The following is a 19,910-nucleotide window of genomic DNA, read 5'->3' on the forward strand; positions in this document are numbered from 1 at the left end:
CAGCTCCATGGTTTCTAATAGCTGAGGCAGAAACCCCTAAGAAATCTATGTTTCCATAAAGCCATCTCTACTGGCTCTAATCCTGTTAGGGTGAAGATTAAAATCTCTTTCCCGAGCTCCCTTCCTCTGATGGAAAGCTTCACATCCCAGCATCATGGATACATTTCTGTGACCTCAGCTGGAGAGGGGACCTCAGAGAGACAGAATTACCATGACCTCCCCGAGCACCTGTCCCTCCTTCTGATGTCCCTGCTTCTGTGTCTGACCACATGATCCATTCAGACCATCTCACAGTCACCCAGGTCATTCAATCACTGACTCAGACTAAGAAAGCAAGACCGATACTGCTTTAGAAAGAAAGAATAAACCAGGTGCCTCACTTTGCGGAAAATCCAGGTTCAGAGTCACTTAGAGAAAGTCTGCTCAGAGCTACTGAACCCTTGAGTGTCTGTGGCAGCACAGGAGAAAAGCACGACAAATGGGAAAATGGCCTGCAAATATACTACAAAGAAAAAATGCAGAAAGGATCCAAAAAGAGTGCTCTTGGTGTCTTCTGCTAATGGACATCTGAACCCGCCGAACTTCTCAACAGTCTCCTCTCTCCCCAACCACTGCCCTGACCTTCTCCCCAAGCAGCCCCTATATGCACAGATGCATATACGAATGCAGACATCACCTCACCTCGAGACTTCACACGCACACAAGGCACGGCTGAAAAAAGAATTGGTGACTTAATTTTCTTAGTTCTATAAAACACATGCCCCCACCTCAAAAAGAAAACTCAATTCCCATCAAGCCACCACCCCCAAACAGATTACTCATGGGCTTTCCCTTTCCCATACAGCAACTCCCCCTGCCCCCACCACCTGGGTAAGGGACTCCCTCCTCCTCTCCCCATGGTGACACCCTCAAGGCTTCAGAGGCCATCCAGCTGTCCTCCAACCTCCATCCTGGTTTCATCCACCAGTGCTGACTTACCCCAGTGTGGTCATGGTGACAATGGTGTACCAAAATGAGGCAGGGATGCTTGTGAACTTGCTGGCCGAGGAGCCCTTCTCAGCATAAAACATCACAGTGGCAAAGATGATGATGGCCATGGTGAGGGAGAAGAGGAGAAAGCCCAGTTCGGAGGCACAGCTCTTCAGTGTGTAGCCCAGGATCCGCAGGCCCTGGGAGTGGCGGGAAAACTTGAAGATCCTGAAGACGCGGAAGACCCGGAGCGTGACGAAGGCGCCGGACACGTCCTCATTGTTGGTCATGACCAGGCCGATGTAGTAGGGCATGATGGCCACCACGTCGATGATGCTCATGACGCTGCGGATGAAGCGGTAGCGGCTGGGCGCCGCGAAGAGCCGCAGGAGGTACTCCACGGTGAAGATCATGACGCACGCTGTGTCCAGGCAGAAGAAGGCCACCGAGTAGCGCTCCCCGCACGGCAGCTCCTTGCTGCCCGGGACCGTGCCGCATGGCACCGTCTCCACCACATTGGTGATGACCGAGACGGCGATGAAGAAGCCAGTCACGTAGTAGAAGACCAGGGCCAGCGTGCTGGTGTGGGGGTTCTCGAAGGCCCGCCACATGGTCTGGCGGAAGCTGAGCGAGGGCATGGACTCCTGGTTGTTCTCCGAGTCATTGTCGTCCATGAGCCGCTCGGCGTTCTCCCTCTTACGGTCCTTGTACTCCTCGTAGCAGCAGTCCCCGATGATCTCAGGGAGGATGCCGTAGAAGGCCAGCTCATCGTCGTAGGCAGAGATGCATTCGTAGCGCGGGTAGTGCAGCTTCCCCGTGCGGTAGAAGTTGAGCACGCAGCGGAACACCTCGGGGTCCCGGTCGAAGAAGTACTCCTTGGTGTCCTCGTTGAAGAAGAACTCCTTCTCCGTGCTGCCCAGCAGGGTGTCCGGGTAGCGCTCCAGCGTGGTCCTCCAGGTCTGGAACCTCCGCCCACTCACGTTGAGGACGATCAGTTCATCCTGCCGCTTGTTCTTGTCGGCCGGGGCCAGGGGCATGGGGCAGTTGGCCACCGGCATCCACCCGATGGCCGCAGCCCGGGCAAAAGGCAGCCAGGCCGCAACTCCGGCTGCCATGGTGACTCCAGCTCTTGGGCCGGCAGCCGCGCGGACACTGTGCACACCAGCTTGGAGTTAGTTCAGCAAACCCTGGGAGACAGGAGGGGAGAGGGGGGGGGTGAGTCCATATCGACTGGCAGGTAAGAAATGGGACACAGGAAAGGATCATTGGTGAGTGAAACGGCCAAAGTCTCCAGGGCAGATTAATAAAACTGAAATCCCCCCACAGAGAGGTGACTTGATTCTTTGCCATCCAGACACTGGGAGAACACCTAGCTCCCGGAGCTCAGCTGGGTGGGATCCCCAGATGTTGCTGATGACTGCCTAACAAATCGTCAAGTTCCAAGAGGGCTCAGAAGCATTTGGAGGGAAAGCCTCTTTAGCAGGAAGATCTGGCAAGATGTGGGTAATAATCAGCTCTGAAAGGTTATGGCGTTATTACCAATTTAAATTGGGAGAGGGTAAATGAGTTCTTATTAAATGAATTTAAAAGTGGGATAAACATGCTAATTTTTATTTCACTCTTTCACCCACTGGGGTAATCAGGAATGGGGTGTAGATGAGGGAGATCAGGTAAACAATTCTTTCTACTCCTCCCTGGTGGGGAGGAGGCTGGGGCTGCCCAAGTCCAGAAAATTCTCTGAGATGGCAGGTGACCACCAGGATTGGTGAAGTTCTGTCCCCAACTCCCATGGAGAAGGCTGTCCCTGACAAAGTGCTACTCTGTGGGACACTCAGCCCCTACTCCTTGCCTTAGCAACCTAGTATCAAATTTTTCCCCTCAGACCCTCAGAGCCATGATGGAAAGACGTGGGAAAGGTTGTGAGGCCAGGCAGGGTCTCTTTTCCTGCTCTGTGAAGGGCATCTTGGCTTCTTGGTTCACCTGACTTCGATGCATCGTCTCTTTCCCTCCCCAGAGGAAGCCGATCCACGCTCACTGCCGTCCCTAGATTCCTCTCCTCCCATCTCCATCTGCCCACCATCCATAGCTCCCTCAGGTTATATAACAACACTCCTTCCCATGGCAGCCTCTCTCACCTGGCCCCCACTCCACCCTCAGAGATTTTTCCAGAGCCGGGCCACCCTGTCCCTTTACCTCTCTAAACCACACTGTATAAGCACTTCCCCATTACCTGGGTGGACAGAGGGAGCAATAGCACGCAGAATTATATTTGGCTTTGGGAAGCAGATTTACCTTTCCAAATCTGGCTTTTAAAAGATGATAGTGAAATCGCTCTGCAGTCCCCAAATGTATACCATCTGTGGGAAGGCATGTGGTGACACAGAAACACACGTAACAGAAATTGGAAATTGTTTGGGGTTGACACACTCATCTCCACTAATCTTAAACTGATCACACAGAACAAATCCTAACTCGGAATTATTTGGGCCCTCTAGAATTCAGCTGTTGTGATTCTATGTTTAAATAAATGAGGAAGAGGTGAGTCTTGGAAAATTTTTTCTGTTACACAAAGACTTGTATAGGGAGTCGATCTTCATCTCTCCCTATAAACCTGCTTCACCTTCTCCTGACTCCCAACTCTTCGAGGTTTTTCAGATCTCTACCTCCCTCAAACTCCTGAGCTGCCACTGGACTTTTCTGCTCAGATGCCTCTGAAGTGGACAGGTTTAAACAGAACCTGCCTCCTTGTAAAAAGCTGCTGTTCGCCTTTTCTTCATGACATCCCTAACCGCAGGGCTGTCACCTTGACCATTTTTCTCTAAAGAGTTGCCAAATAATAGGCAATAGCTCTTACTGCCCTCATGAAGGCCCAAAGTCCCTCGGGCCTCCTTCCCATGGACCTTCTTGTCGCTCACTCTCACACCCCACCCGGTTTCTCCTGTTCCCCTGAAATCCATTCTGCTCAGTGTTATCTCCCTAAAGCAAGGTTCTGATTGTATGTTACCCCATGACCTACAAAATAAAGTCCAAACTCCTGGCCTGGCATTCCAGTATTCCCACAAATAGATCCTAGCTTCATACTCCAGCCCAATGGCCCAGGTACCCGTCCTAGTCTCCAGCAATAAGACCAAGACCTGTTCATGGACAGACCCTGGGGAGGTCTGCCTCTGGACCACTCTTCCTTCTCATGAGAATATCCTTCCCCTGGACCCCTCCTATTAGAATCCTACCTATTCATCACCCTCTCTGTGATGCCTTCTCCTCTCCCCACTATGAGATTCTCTTCTTCCTCTGGGGTCTTGACTCATTGTTTGCCCTCTTCCCTAGCACCTATCACCCCACAGCTAGGATTACACATACTTTATACACATATTATTAATAATGACTAACAATTGAGCACTTACACTATGCAAGGCATTACACTAACTATCTCCCATAGATTATCTCATTTAACCCTCACAGCAACCCTAGGAAGAAGAGTCTGTTGTGTCCCCCATTTCATAGATAAGGAAAGCTAAAGCTTACTGAGACATAGCAGTCTAACAACCCCAAAGCGGCAGAATAGGGATTCCACCTCAGGCAGTCTGCTGAGGGCTGACGGTGTGCCGGGCACAGCACCACACACTTACATTGAGCATCTCAAGAGATCTCACCAACAACCCTGAGGAATAGACACCACTGTAGGCCATATTTTTTCTACAAAAGAAAGATGAAGCATAAGGAGTTGTAATAATTGTCTAAAGGATGTAAAAAGTAGGCGCAGCCATTAAAGCCAGGCAGACTCAATGTAGAGTTCAAGAGTACAGCCAGACCACTCCCCAACCTTCCCTATCCCACACTAAGCTCTTCTGGGCAAAGGCCGAGATGCCTTCACTTTCATATCACAACCCAGAAGGCAGCATAGTGCACTGCATTAGTAGGTGCTTGAGCTGGGACCCCAGTTTTATAGGTGCCATTTTTTCCCCATTAACTTTACTCTATGCCTTGCTAATATATTTCAGGGGTTGCCAAGGGTGAGCGTTCTGTCTCCAAACAGACAGTAAAATCTGAAGACAGATCTGAATCAAAAGAATCCAATTCAAGTATCTGCCTCTGACTCAGTCAAGCTTTCTAAAGAAGCCAATCTCTGCCTCAGTTTCCCCATCTGCATGCTAAAGGGAATTGTCACAGGGCCCTTCTCTCTCTAATAAAGGGAGGTTGAGTCAGATGCTACAGAAGATAACAGGAATGACAATGACATTTCCCGTAAGTGTCACTGCTCAGAGAACAGAAAAACAGCACAGGCCTGATGAGCTCCTGATTACTGGAACCGAGGAACTGAGGAAAGAATGGAGGTCGTTCATGCATGGCAGTGGGTAATTCACATGCTACTGATAGAAGAGTCGGGAACACATCCTGCATTGTATTTCTTTCTAGAAGAAATTTACCCTTCTAACTATACTTTGTTTAGGATTAGGAGACTTAGTAGTTCCTCAGCATGCACTTAGCTAGGATTTATTTCTAATGGGCAAGGGATGTTTGAGAAGCAAGTCCACAAGTTCAACTCTGTTCACAGGTGATTCCAATTCAGAGTTGGTTACATTTATTGAGCACCGACAATGCTCTGGACACTGTCTGAGACACTTTTACACACAATATTTAATTTATTCCCACTAAAATCCTATGATAGAGGCTTTTCTGCCCAAAGCTTACAGGTAAGGAGAGGGAAGTTCAGAAGTCTCCTTCAAAGTGGCTAAGTTCTATGTATATATAGGAGCTGACAATTTTCAAATAGACCATTGATCACCTCACTGCCAACTGGCTTTCCTGATCTAGGTGTTGCCCAATACTGATATTCCCAACAGAAGACAGCAAGATGCAGAGACTCCTTTCCCTATCTTCCCCAGGCAGCAATGAGCAAGGGCTCATGAGGCCTTGCAATTCCAGTTTCAATCCCACCCTCAATTTGTGAAAGCAAGCCATGATCACCCTCTGGGCCTCGGATCCCCCTCTGTAAATTGAGAATTGGACAGAAACGTGACAAAAGACCATTTGGCTCAAATGATCCCTGATTCCACTGGATCCAGGACATCAAGTCTGTAACTTAGTTCTCATTGAGACCTCTTAATGACAGTCACCCATGCAAAGAAGGAAGTAGAGCATCTGGGCTTGTTGCTGTGAGGATGGAGTTAGCCTGAGCCTCAAGGTAGCAAAGGGAGTTCTGGGAATTCCTGCTGAGGTTGGTGCTCTGCACAGGGCACATAACCTGTGTCACTTGGTACCCAGGGGCAATTCAAGGCCTGGTCCACCCACAGACCCTTGGCCACCTTCCTAGAGAGTAAAGGAGACCAAGTTCCCAGACTCTCAGCCCTGGACCTTTGACCCTTAACATCCTGTTTCATCCCAGAATAAAGCTCAGAGAGGCAGAATCTTGAGGGGGTTCAAGAGGCAAAAAGTAAGAGACCACTGAATTAGAGGCACCCTGTGGAACCCTGTGTGGCCAGACACAGAGTTCTGCCCCCTGAGAGGGCGATGCCCTTCCCCTTTCATTCTCCTAGTCCTGCTCTACCCGGATTCCCAAGTTTTAATACCTGCCCCTGCCAAGCTGAGTCTCATCACCTTCTCCTCTCTACCCTAAGCCAATCTCCAAAAACCGGTAGTGTTTTACAAACTGCTTTCAGATGAATAATTGAGAGCTCAGGAGAAGGAAAAATTAACCCCTCCCTATCTTGAGACCATAAAAGCTTCCGGTCCCAAGGCCAAATGTTTACCCGATGCATGAATCCAGGGCAATCTTCCTAAAGAAGGCCAAGCAAGCACCTGCCTGCCTCCAGAGGCTCAGCCGCTGTCCCCCTGGTAAAACATACCAAAAAAGGAGCAATTACCCCATTGTTACTTTCTCTGTGTGTGGGGGTTGGAGGGTGAAAGGGGAGGACAAGTGTCCCACCAGACAACATACCCAAGGCTACACTGGCCATATCCACCCCACAACCCTGCAGGAATGACCCACTCAAGTAGGCCTCCATGGCTTATACAGCAGGGTTCGCACCCTGACAGGAACCAACACCTTCCGGAGCTGGCCTGGGTATGAATTCCTGCAACAGGCACAACAGTGCGGCCCCATTTCCAGCCAATGGCACTGCACATGCCTCAAATGCCAAGGTTTTACTAGGACGTGGACGCCTTACAAATGAAAAATCTGAAGCTATTTTTGTTTTTGGCAGAAGAGTTTGACAGTGGGAAAGATAGGGGGTGGGGACAGGCTGGAAAAGAGACATTCAAAACAGGTAAGCTCTGAAATGAAAAAGGTGGCAAATCCTGGCAAAGGAAAACATTTTCCCCTGCTGTAAAAAGTCAGTTACTCCATTAAACAGCTTCTGTTTTGGAGGTAAAAGGCCAAAAGTGGGTGGAGTGACCAGACAGCCTGTCCTGGGGTTTGACACCTAGCTGAGTACAGGCATAAGGCAGCAAAAAAAGTCATGTCACCAAGGTCTGTCCTTCAATGACCTCAGTGGAGAGCATCTGGAAAGTTACTTTCCACAATCTCACATCACATCCCTTAGCTCAGAATAGGGCTGGTCTGGGGGCAGCGGAAGGTGCCCATGACCCAGAGGGCTTCTCCTGTGTTCACAGGATTTTGGTAGGCAAAGCATGAAACTGACAAGGTGAACCAAGCTGGGGATCCTTGGGGGACAGGCTTGGGACACACGCACAGATCCTCTTCTCCAACAGTGCCACTCCTAGGCTAGCCAGGGCACTTTCCTGAACTCTTTTTCTCCAGCCTCCTTAAGAGCAAAAGGGAACAAGCTACCAACCTCTTTCTCTGGGGGTGGGGGAGAGGGGTCCCTTGTATACTTGCATTTTGTTGCATTCAAGTAGAGACAAGGAAAAAATAAACACATCAATTCCCTTCCTGTGGGCCAACAGGTCCACATGGGGAAATGTACACATGCTTTGTATTGAATTCGTGCACACCCAGGAGCCCTTTCTACAGACAGTAAACATACAGGCTCCCTCGAAGTAAGGTAAACAAGGCATACATTTAACCATCACGTACATTCATGCAAAATACAGCAACGCATGCCTGGTCTTACAAACATCGCATTGTGCCTAGGACCCCGAGAAAGTTCAGACGCTCTCTCTTAAGAAATACACGGACCCTTTTTCTTGCTGTGCGATTTCAGGTCTGGAACCTCAGCCTGTTGCTGACATATCAGGGCTGCCCGGGATAAAAGCAGAACATCTTGGATCGTATTCAAATGTCGACACTAAGCAAGCGCAGGAATTTAGTTGAGTCCAGGTAACTTTGCCCAGTCCCTTCCCGTCCCCCACCTCCAATGTAAACACCTCGCAAAGTGAGTCTTTCGATCCCCCTCCCCGGGGCCTCGACGGCCCTTGGCGTCACGTAGAGACCTTTCCCAGAGCTCGCGGGGTGGAAGCGGCGTCGGGCAGGACCAGACGGACTGGCCCCCAGCCTCTGGTAGACACACCGCCGGCTCGCCGGGCTGGAGAACTTTGCGAAGCGCCCCAAACCGCTCCCGGTTTCCACTTTCAGCCATTTCTCTCCTTCTCCCCTCACCAAGAGCGGGGACGGAGCAAGCCTTCGCCACCTGTCTCTGGCACCCGCCGAGGGAAGACAGGCCAATGGAAAGAGGGCAGAGGTTCACACCCCACCCCCGAACCCCAGCGCCTGGCTGCCCGGAGGTGGCTCCATAGCCCGAGGGAACCGACGCCCCCGGGCCGGCTGCCTGCTCCCCCACGGCACGGGCCCCACCCCCAATCCTTCCGGCGCCCCAGCGCCCACCCACCCGGGCGCGGGAGTGGGAGGGTGCCGCGTGGGCAGCCGGAGCAACAGGCGTGGGAGCAGCGCTCCTCGCACTTCCTGGCTCCAGAAGGCTCGGTCGCGTCCCTCTTACCTTCCGCGAAGCCAGCCCGGGCCCCGCGCCCGGCGCCCCGCGCGCGCGAGGAAGCTGCAGCCGGGAGCCGGGGGCCGCGGAGGCGCCGAGCGCCCAGCAGCGCGGGGAAGCGCCCAGCAGCCGCCGCTTGCGCGGCTCCTCCTCGCCAGCGAAGTCTCGCTCGCTGCCTCCCTCGCTCGGTCGGTTCGTGCGTCCGTCCGTCCGTCCGTGGGGCCCTCCCTCCCCCGCCGCCACTGCCGCCGCCACTGCCGCCGCCACTGCCGCCGCCGCCGCTGCCGCAGCCTCCGCCGCTCCAGCCCCGGCTCGGCAGTGCGTCCCCTCCCCGCCTCGCCGCTCCGCTCGCGGGCTCGCGGGCTCCCTCGCTCGCTCCCTGCCCCCGCCGCTGCCGGCGCCGCGCCGAGCGGAGCCCGGCCGGCCACGGGCTGCCTCTCTCTGGGTCCCTTTCCCGAGGGGGGAGGTGGTGGGGGCGCGGCGCAGGCGGGGCGGGGAGGAGAGGAGAGTCCGGGGGAGGCGGCAAGGCTGCGCCCTCGGCTCTCTTCCGATCCCCGCGGGCCCTGCGGCCCCAGGCCGGGCCGGAGAGCGCCGGGCCGGAGAGAGCCGAGCCGCCAGGCAGCGGAGGGAGAGAGGAGGAGGACCCGGAGTCTCGCCGCGGGAGGGTGCCCAGGGCGAGGGCGTGCGAGGGGGAGTGACTCCGCGCGCGAGGGTGTGTAAGAGTGTGAGTGCGTGTGTGTGTGTCTGTGTGTGTGGAGAGGGGCGCGCGCGTGAGCGGGGGGTGGGGAAACGAGGCAGAGCCTGGTGCGTCTCCCCGGGCGAGTGGAGGAATCCTAGGGTGTGCCTGGAGGTGGCGGAGTGTACCGACGCGGGTGTGAGCGCGTGTGCCAGCGAGGGTGGGCACGGGGGTGAGTGTGGCAAGGTGAGCTGGGTTTGGGGGTGGGGAGGATCGGCGAGTACGGCGTGAGCGTAAGTTCGGGGGCGTGTGTGGCTGGGGACCCACGGAGAGGTGGCAGGGAGCGCCGGCGTGTGCGCGCGTGGGGTGTGTGTGCACCTAGCTGTGTGTCTATTTCTCGCTGACTGTCCACAGGGCAGCAGCATCTGCTTGAGACCAAGCCCGGCCACCTGGCAAGGTGGGGCCCCCTACCGCGGAAGCTTCGCGGCTGGCCCCCGGCTCTCAGCTCCGAGTGCAGAGGCTGAAGAGGTACCCAGGGGACACACTGCCTCTAACCCCACGTATGAGCCGCTCTCTCTCCTCTCGGAGGGCGAAGACACCATCGGAAGGTCGAGATTCACCCTCCTATTCCGCCACATCTACCCACTACCCAGACCGAGAGTCTGGACTTGAGAGCGTGAACTCTCACCCGAGCCGGTCCCCTTCCAACGGGAGCCCGCCCAGCTCCTCAGTCCCTCCATGAAGCCCATGGGTCCCCACTGCCCCGTGCCTCGTCGACCCAGGATGGGGAGTGGGAAGGTCAGCATGGGCCCACAGGGCCAGGTGTCTGGCCCAGATTCCCACCCTCAGGGCGGCGGCGCGCAAAGGGCGCAGTCCCCGACGCTGGGCGGACCCGCGGCTCCGGCTTTCCCGGTGTCTCCAGCCTCGGTGCCCGGAACCCCCGATCTCGGCCCGGCGCTCCGGAAGCGAGGCAGCTCGGTGCCCCAGCAGGGACGGGGAACGCTTGGCTTGAGAGATCACATTTCTGGGTGTGGAGAGGTGGGTGCCGAGGCAGAGGAACGCAAAGTGCGTTGTGACCGCGGGGGTGTCCTAGACTGCGAGGGTGTTCTAGACCCTAGGACAACTGTAGACCCAGGGCTGGAAAACGACCTCCCTGAATCCGGAACGGGGCTTCTGGCTTGTGAGAACCCCTAGCCCTCTTCCAGATGAAGGAGTGGGAGTCGGTAATTGTGGTCTGGGCCCTTGTGGGCCCCTGGCACCTTGGAGTCCCTCATTCACTCACTCTCACTTTTTCCGGAGCCCCCTTCAGTCTGTCAGTTTAAAAGGTACACAATTGGCCCTTCAGGAGGTGGGCGTGGGCTCCATTAGCGTTTGCCAGGAGTCCCGGAGCTGTGTGGGATTTGCATACAGTAATAATGATTAACAACACTGCCACTCCCTGGCAGACAGGGGAAGAATTCAGGGAAGGCCCTGGCGCTGCTCCCACCTCCCTCCTCCCTTCCCTCTGGGGAAGGGCTAATTTTCTGGCAACTGCACACCTCAGTTCCTCTGACCCCGGGGAGACAGTGCCTCGGGTCCTGGGTGGTCACTACTCAGGAGGCGGGGGCACTTTCCTTCAGTCCTCCGTCCCATGTTCAGGTCGGGAAAGTGAAACCCATATTTTTTTTCTGCCCAGGTTTGAACTCCTGTACATTCTCTCTGTTGTTTAGCATCTTGGGGGCAGCTCAGGGGTTGAGTCTTCCTCACTGTTTGGAGGCCTCAGGAGACAGTTGGGGACATCTTTTCTCCTCAGAAAGTCAACTAACGGGACAGTTGTGGCCTCCTGAGACTCGTAAGCTCCGTTTGAAGACCAGACACTGGTCCAGACACCTACCTCCTCTTTCCCCATAAGCTCGTAACTCATTGCTTAAGTGTGGTAGCTGTAGACTATTCTCTCCTTTCTGTCTTAACCATCTAGGGAAAATAGGAAAGACTGGGATTTCTAGTCTAGGCCAGTGTGAGTTTTGTTTACCAGCCCTTCCTACAACCAGGTGATCTGCAAAATGAGAGCAAGCAATGGGGAGAAAGGAGGTCCCTTGGCTCAGGCAGCTGGAGTAGCCCTACTGCCCAGGAGATGCTGTCCCTCCTACCAGTCCCCAGTCATCTATTGCATCTTTCCAGCACTGCCTGTCCTCACCTTCCCCCTCTGCCTCTGGTCCCGGCCTGGCCGGGATTTTCACTTGCTTTTCCCCCATGACACGGCCGCTTTTCCTTTAACTCTCAGCTTCTATTTAAAAAGCTAATTTGGGAGCTTGTCGATGCTCCCAATTCAGACATTTTAAATAGGAACTGAAAGTCAGGAGCTGCCAGGGCACTAGATTTCCTCCCGTTGCCACCAGCACAGCTGAGGCATTTGTTCAGTCACTCCTCTGGCCCTGGCCGTGTGTGTCTGTGTGTGTGAGCACCCGCGAGCTCAGGGTGTATTTCAGGCTATCTTTTCTATTTAAAGATGGTGCTCCTATGGATGACTATTCTTTCTCTGTGTGTGTGTCCTTTCCAAGCTGTGCACACATGAGGATTCTTTAGTCCCATGGCTCTGGCCGGTATTTGCAAAGCTTGTCACCGTGTGGACTGTGAGGGTAATAGGCAGCCCAGCTCAAAGTCGGCTGCTTCTTTGCTGACGTGCCAGGCTGGTGTGTCTGCGTGGCTGTTTCCCAGGGCTGCTCTGTTCAGGGTCTCTTTTTGAAGCTATGCCTCATATGCCTCAGGGTGTCCTTAAGGGTCACTCCCACCCTCACTGCTTATAGCTGTCCTATTTTAGCAATCTGCCCCATGCTGGGGCAAGAATTTTGGGGGTGGGCTGTACCTCTGAGGGTTACAGCCTTTCTACATTTAGGGTGCTATGTACCTTGGAAGTAAAAAGCACAGACTTTGAGGTGAGACTGCCTGGGTTTGAACCTGCCTCTGCTGTTAATTAGCTGTGTGATCATGTGGAAGGTACTTAATCCCTCTGTGCCATGATTTCTTCCTCTCTCAAATGGCAATAAATAATACTGTCTACTTTATAGGGTTGTGAAGATTAAATGAAGTAACACAGACCAAGTGCTTAGAATCGTGCCTGGAACATGGGAAGTACAATATAATTGTTGGTTGTTGTTGTTCAAGGTAGGAGTGGTGCAGGCAGGAGGTGCAAAGAAATCTGTCTGAGGAGGAAGATAGAACTGCCGGATTGTACACAGAGACACATATAGTCACTCACCCACCCATCCATGTAACAATAAAAATGCCAGGCCACAGTCCACAGGGAGTCAAGTTCACCTTGCTGAGATAGCTGATTCTGTAAGTCCCAGAAAAGGGAGATTTCTGTTGAAGGAATAGAGGAAGAGTCTAGGGGTAAAGATGAGGAATGGGCTTGACCATGTCAGAAACCCATGGGACATTTCTAGGGAGCCGATTTTATGCTGACGAGTAAGTCCCAGGACCTTCACTATCCATGTGGTCCCAGCCTCCCTTATTTAACCACTGAAAGCAAGGCTTTATGAAAGTGAGCTCCAGTGAGAAACTCAGGAGGGTGGCACCTCGTTCTCCCTGAGGATCCCCTTGGGTTTGGGATACTCTCACTTTCATACTGCCATTGCCTTCCATCCCTTATTCCCATAGCTGGGCATGTGAGCTTTTATTCAGTTGCTATTAGAGTTTATTTCACCTCAGTTCGCGAGCATGTAAAGAAAGAAGATGGGCCCACAGGAAGCTGCTATCAGGAAGAGGAGCTCTGAAGGACAGGAGGCTGTCCAAGGGATGAAAGCAACATTGCAAATGCTCGGCTTAGCATATCAGCCGTAAGTTGAGGAGCCACCATATGTTGGGCTCCTTGATAGATTTTCCATAATCCTGCACTATAGATACTACCATCATTTTATTGATAGAGAACCAGCTGGTGGAGAGGGACACTCCAGAACATGTGAGGCTGCATAGCTAGATTGGAGCTCTGACCTCTCCCTTTTGCCACTATCCCAGGATCCTTGGTTTCCCTGCTTCTGAAAGTAGAGTATCCTCCTCAGTCAGATAGAGGGGCTTCCCTAAGAGGACACTCTTGTCCTCTCCTGTGTTTGGCCTCCATAAGTTAGGTGTGGGGTTGACGTAGTTTGAATATTTGTCCCCTCCAAATCTCATGTTAAAATGCAATCCCCAGTGTTGGAGGTGGGCCTAGTGGGAGGTGTTCGGGTCATGGGAGCATATCCCTCATGCATGTCTTGGTATCCTCCCCATGGTAATGAGTGAGTCCCTGCTCTATTAGTTCACGTGAGAGCTGGTTGTTGTAATGTATCTGGCACCTCCCTCCTCTCTCTCTTGCTCCCTCTCTTGCTATGTGACACATCTGCTTCCCCTTCCCACCCACCATGAATAAAAGCTTCCTGGGACCTCACCAGAAGCAGTTGCTAGTGCTGCGTTTGTACAGCCTGCAGAAACCATGAGCCAAATAAATCTGGACTAATACAGAGGTGGAGGCTCAGTATGTCCAGGGTGGGGATGCACCCTATTTTTCTTCAGGGTGATGTCTGCCTGAGGAATTCCAAAGCTTGGGGGTGGCTTGGCTTTCTCTAGTTTCCCAAGGTGGGGTAGGAGGTGGTGGCATAAATACTGAGGAGCCTTGCCCCAGTCTCAGAAGGCCAGGGCTTTGTCTGCCAGGTATCAGCCCAGGTTGTCCAGCTTGCAGGCCAGGAGGCGCTATTCAACATTGGTGGCCCCAATGGCTGAATGCTCACAACTTCTAGTTCAGATGCTTCTCATCCCTTTCTGAGGGTGGAGAACTCTTGCTTCCTGCAGCCCTAAGTCCACTTGGAGGCCAGTAGTGGCCTGGATGGTCATCTCATTGATCAATACACTTAAACCAGTTACAGCAAATGAGAAGCCATCCAAGTTACCCGGCTCCAGTGGAGCTTCTGAAAGTCAGCCCTTCCAGTGGACCTTCTGCCAGCCTGACCCCTGCTCCAACCAAGGCAGCTCCTGGGGGAGGCAAAGTCCAGGTGGAGGTTTTCTGCTCATCAAGACCTCCCTTGGAGGGAGATGCGAGGGAAGGAATAGAAGGGAAGAGAAGGAGGAAAGCAAATATGAGAAGGGGAGACAGGTACTGGGAGTTGGGGGGAAAATCCTAATCGTTTGTTTAGTTTCTTGCTAGAAAATCTGGAGAAGGGTGAGTGGAGGCTGGGGATATAACTCTTAGGTGCAATGACTTGTTTTCTGCTGGTGATTTCTTTTGCTTGTGTACTGATGTTTCCCAGCTTTCTGTCCTGGGCCTTCTTTGCTTCTCTCTCTGCCCTTTGCCCTGGAGAGTTGATGCAAGCCCATGGTTTCAAGTTTACTCAGATGCTTATGATTTCTTCCTGCATTCTTCTGGCCCCAGTAATGATCCACCATGCATCTCCATCTTTGTACATAGGCACCTCTATGCTTCATCTCACCAGCAGCCTTAATCCTTCTGCAATCGATTGTTTCCTCTAAAAAACCCTGCTCCTATCATGGTATATCCCCCACTTTCTTTCCAGCCTTACCTTCTTCTACTTACTCACATCTTTCTAGCATGTAGATCTTTTCTTCATTACCTGCAAAATTTCATATCTTCATGCCTTTGTATATGCTGCACCCTCTTCCAGAAATGCCTTCCACCACTTCCTATTTCCTTTGTCTTCCTAGCAAACTTCCACTTAGCCTCAAACATTAAATACCAAGACAAAAGTCACGTAAGTATTGGTAAAGTCCTCCCCCGCATCCTGGGATGAACTAATCATTCCCCACTTTGGATTTTCAGTCCTTCCTGCGTACCTCAAATATGGTTCTTATGACCTGTATGGCCTTGTTTTCTGCATGGTGGTATCCCTCTCTGGACTTCAAGCTGTTGAAGGCAAGGACCGTCATCTTAGCCATTTCTGAGTCCTAGCTCAGTGCTCAGCACATTGCAGATGTTCAGTACATTTACATTAATAATTTATTTTAACTTTACGTGGCTCCCTTGATTGTATGTAACTGGGAATATGCAATTAATTTGTCAACTGGTTGGTCTCCATGTCCTATCTGATTGATCTTATGCACTAGCATGAGGACAGAAAGAAAGAATGAGGGTGTTCGATTTTCAGCTGATCCTAGATGAAAAGAGCCCCAAAGCCCCCCTCCTCCAGTGGGGAGGAAAGGAAAGGCTTTTCCTATCTACAAAGTGAGCCCTCAGTCGATGCTGCCTGCAGAGACCTTGCCAGTGTTCTTTTCTTGAACCAGATTGGTTTTCAGATAACTCTTTTCTTTCCTTTCTGGCAGAATGTCAATCACATACTCAGAATATCACCTCCTTGGGCACAGCCAGGGCATGGTCCATTGAAAATGTTCCTGACTGCCTGAAGCTGATGGCTCACCATAAAAGCCAAAATGGGGACCTGTCAAAAATGTATTAGCCAAACTATGGCTTGGCTCAGGAAGATGCCAAGACCAAAGGCTACTGAACTTTACGTATAAACTTGCATGAAAAGCACATCACTGATCTGAGACAGTGGAGGCTTAGTGGTGAGAATATGGGCTCTGGATAGACCTGGTTTCAAGTCTTGGCTCTGTCATTCACCAGCTGTGTGAATTTGGGCAAACCACTTTTTTTCTCTGATGCTCAGTTCCCTCACCTAGCAAAAAGGGTGATAATGATGGCATCAACTCATAAGGTTCATGAGGACTGAGTTAGATAATGCATACACATGTTTCATATACAATAATAAAAATGTTGGCTGTTTTAATATTGTCACTGAGTCTACATGTGTCTGAAACTAGGTCTTTTAAATCCTGGGTACAGCTTTACAAGCAGTATTGTGTAGTTTAGACAGATCACCTGAGTTCTTTCTATGTAATTACTGTTTCTACTGAACCTTGGTAAATGTGTGAAATCAGAGAAGTCTGTCCCTAGATACTCCCCTCACCCCAGTGGCTCCTCTCTCCATTCTGTGCAACCCCATTTCTGTAGCCTTGAGCTTCAGCCCATTTCTCTCCATTTCCTCCTCATTAACAAGAACTGATAAAATTATTTGAACTGATGTGTAAGTGACCATCTCATCCAGAGATACAGTATTCACATTTTAGTAGTCAGAGCCTTAAACCAAGGCAGTAGTAGGTCAGAGCCTTAAACCAAGGCAGTGAAATAGAGTGGATGGTACTTCAAGCATTCATCAAAGTAATGGGGAAAGTTTGGGGTCCCAGGAGACTTTTCCCAATTCCACAGAGTCCTGCCCTTTCATAAAACTGGTACTATTGATGCATTGTAAGCAACAAGGTTGGTCCATGTTTGAATTCTGCAGCTGGAAAATCAAGTCTCCAGCTTTTGCAAAAGTGTTGTAATAGGGAAATTTGGGCACTCATTTTATATACCAACCTCTTCTTAGTAAACAGACACAGCTCATGAGCACCAAGGCCTTTCTGGCATTGCACATCTATGATACTTATACTCAAGTGGATTTTTTTTCTTCAGAGCTCAAGGCTAGAGTTGGGTGTTTTTGCCTCACTAGGTTTGCAGGAGACTCAGCTACAAAGTCATTAATTGCTTTGGTGAATCAACAAGTAAAGAAAGACAGTCCAGCTATTGTCCCCACACTGCAAAATCATCAGAGACTTCTGGACTTCTCTGCAAAATCCTCATTAAAGATGAGTCCTCATGGCGCTTACAGAATTCTTTATTATGTTCTTTGAGCTGAGACTGCAAGGTAAAGAAAGAAAAAAGGGAAATAACTAAATTTGTTATCAAGGAAAATTTCAAACATATACAAAAGATGAAAGAATTGTATAATATACACCCATGAACATGTCATTTAGCTTTGAAAGTTACCAACTCATGGCCAATCATACACTCCCCTACCATAATTTTGAAACAAATTCCAAATATAATTTCATCTGTAAATATTTCTGTGATTGCACCTTTGTTACATCCAACAAAATCCATCTCTCTAAAAGAGAAGTCATTCTTTCCGCCCTCATGATGCTAAGAACATTTGGCCAGTACCCGCATACATGCCCAGGAGTGGTCTCTGGGTTAGGCAAGCTTAAGGGTTTGCTGAATGCTGTCCAAAGTTTGTCCTTTTCCTTGGGTAGAAAAAGGAACCCATAAAATGTCTGGTAGAGGTGCCACTATGTGAAGCTTTTTTTTTTTTTTTTTTTTTTTTTTGTCAGCAGAGATGATGCTCAATAGCTGTGATGAGATCCAAGCTGAGAGAAAAGAGTCATGGTCATGAATCCCAGCTGGATTCATCATTTTCCACATACTTTACTTCATTTAGCTTTCACCAGTTCTCATGTTGGTTCCATTTTACAGATAAGAAAACTAAGACCTAAGGTAGTAGTTACTTGTGGCAGAGACTGACTAGATGCTAATCAAATTCAGTTCCTCTTTTCTGTAGATACAGTTAGATTACTTTCCCAGGTTCTCTTGCAGTTAGGTTTGGCCGTCTGACTAAGTTCTAGCCAAAGTAATATAGGCCAGTCCCATAAAAAACATCTGGGGCAGTTTAGCATGTTCTTTGTTTCTCCATCCACTAGCTGAATGGAAAAAATTTCAAGGGCTTAGAAGAGGACAGAGCCACAAGAACGAAGGAACTTGGGTCCCTGGGTGACTATGTGAAGTAGAGATCCCTCCCAACCTTCTTTGAACTGTGAAATAAGCAAAATAAATAAATAAATAAATTTTTATTATGTGAAACTGCTGAAATGTGGGTGACGCATGTTAAAGTAGTAAAGCCTAGCCTGACCAATACAGTGGCACAGATGGGATTTAAATTCAATCTGACTATGCCAATGTCCAAAGTCTTCCCCTAAACCACACTGCCTCCAGGCATAACAAATAAAAATTGCTTATAAGAACCACCTACATGCTCAGCATGTGATAGGACTGTCTTCAAGGAGATCTTGAATCTTAGATTTGTGCTAATATGATAGCCACTAGCCACATGGGGCGGTTTAAATTAAAGTTTAAATTAATTAAAATAAAGTTAAAAATTCAGTTTCTTAATTGCAGGCTCACGTTTCAAGTATGCAGTAGTCTCATGTAGCTAATGGCTACCACGTTGGAAATGTGCAGACAGAGAACATTTTTGTCATCACAGAAAGTTCTGTTGGATAATGCTGTCTTAGATAGACCTTCGTTCACAATGCACCCTTCCTCAGACCCCCGCAGAAAAGCTGGAAGAAGCTAGGGAGGCTGCTTACGAGAGGACGCAGGGTAGCATAGCCAGCAATCAGATTGTCATAGATATAAAGGCCTCTCCCCTGACCTGAACCTTGGATCTTTTTTCTTACCTTTCCTAGTTAACTCTCAGGCAATCATCCTATGGCCCTCCTGTACTCACTGGTACCATAATTTGGATATGACTTCCTCAAACAGAAGGAGCTCTGTCTGACCCTGTTCTCCAGACAGTCCTGAGAGCAGGGTCCACACATCATTCCCTCCCCAGCAACTGTGTAGATGCTGAGCATTAGATGCCAAGATACTGGCATCTGACAGGGCTGCACTTCCTGGCCTGGATTAGGGATATTTCACACAGCAGCCAGAGCGATTTTTCAAAAACACATATCCAACAACGTTGCCCATTAGTTGAAATCCTTCTATAATTCTCACTGCCCTCAGAATTGAGTAAACATATCTCAACATGTCTCCTGTTGTTACTGAATCATTGATTACTTCTGCTTTTCTACTTTCTACTCCTGGGCCCCTTGAACCTGGTGTTCCTGCCACGTTGAAAGTGCTGCAGTTCTCTAAACTCACAGGTTTGCTTTTACCCCTTAGTGTTTGTTCAGGCTGTTCCTTCTGCAGGGACTCTATCCTTCCCCATGTCTGTTTAGCTAACTCCTACATGTAGGGCTTAGCTTGGAAATACTTCTTCCCCACTCCCACCCCCTTTCCCACTATAGAACGTACCACACTTCCCAGCCATGTTTAGGGAACAGCAGATGTTTTCAGTTCAGGTATCAAAAGCAGAGACTATTTCGTGGAGGTTTTTCTCAAGAGGCTGACCCTTCCCAATCCATCTAAATCATGTCAACACATACACAGGCGCACGCGCGCGCGCACACACACACATGCGTGCACACATTTCCCATCGACTTAATTCCTCTGCAGAGTCACCGGAGGCAAGTGGAGCCCTGTAAATCTCTCACAAGCTGTAATGCCCAGAAACCTATGCTCCTTGACCCCAGCCAGCCACTGTGAAACAAGTGCTACTAAATCCACGGGCCATGCCCCACTCCCCCTCCTACTTGCCATCATCCCATCATCTGAAAGGGGGGCCTGATATACAAAATAGGGTGTGGCAGTCACAATCCAAACTGGTGCCGAGAAGTGCTGTGGCTCTTCACTTCATTGGATTACTTTTATGGGATCGGAG

At 50.5% G+C, this 19,910-nt stretch overlaps 2 protein-coding genes across 3 annotated transcripts in view; one reads left to right on the top strand and one right to left on the bottom strand.

The window, feature by feature from the left end:
• Window positions 1-8,515, bottom strand: part of KCND3 (potassium voltage-gated channel subfamily D member 3) — a 215,084-nt gene extending 206,569 nt beyond the window's left edge. For both annotated transcript variants that reach the window (XM_025387607.1, XM_025387597.1), the window contains exons 1-2: window positions 8,108-8,515; window positions 979-2,156 (exon numbers count right to left, since the gene is read on the bottom strand). In XM_025387607.1, the coding sequence (XP_025243392.1) occupies window positions 979-2,084 (1,106 nt within the window). In that variant the 5' untranslated portion in view covers window positions 2,085-2,156; window positions 8,108-8,515. The remainder of the gene's footprint in view (window positions 1-978; window positions 2,157-8,107) is intronic.
• Window positions 8,516-9,914: 1,399 nt separating this feature from the next.
• On the top strand, window positions 9,915-16,279 carry LOC112625978. Its single transcript, XM_025387617.1, has 2 exons — window positions 9,915-10,569; window positions 15,820-16,279. The coding sequence occupies exons 1-2, from the start codon at window positions 10,270-10,272 to the stop codon at window positions 15,898-15,900; spliced, it is 381 nt and encodes a 126-aa protein (XP_025243402.1). The 5' UTR covers window positions 9,915-10,269; the 3' UTR covers window positions 15,901-16,279.
• Window positions 16,280-19,910: the final 3,631 nt, after the last annotated feature.

Source organism: Theropithecus gelada, chromosome 1 (genome assembly GCF_003255815.1).
Source record: "Theropithecus gelada isolate Dixy chromosome 1, Tgel_1.0, whole genome shotgun sequence".
In the NCBI taxonomy this organism is placed as follows: Eukaryota; Metazoa; Chordata; class Mammalia; order Primates; family Cercopithecidae; genus Theropithecus; species Theropithecus gelada.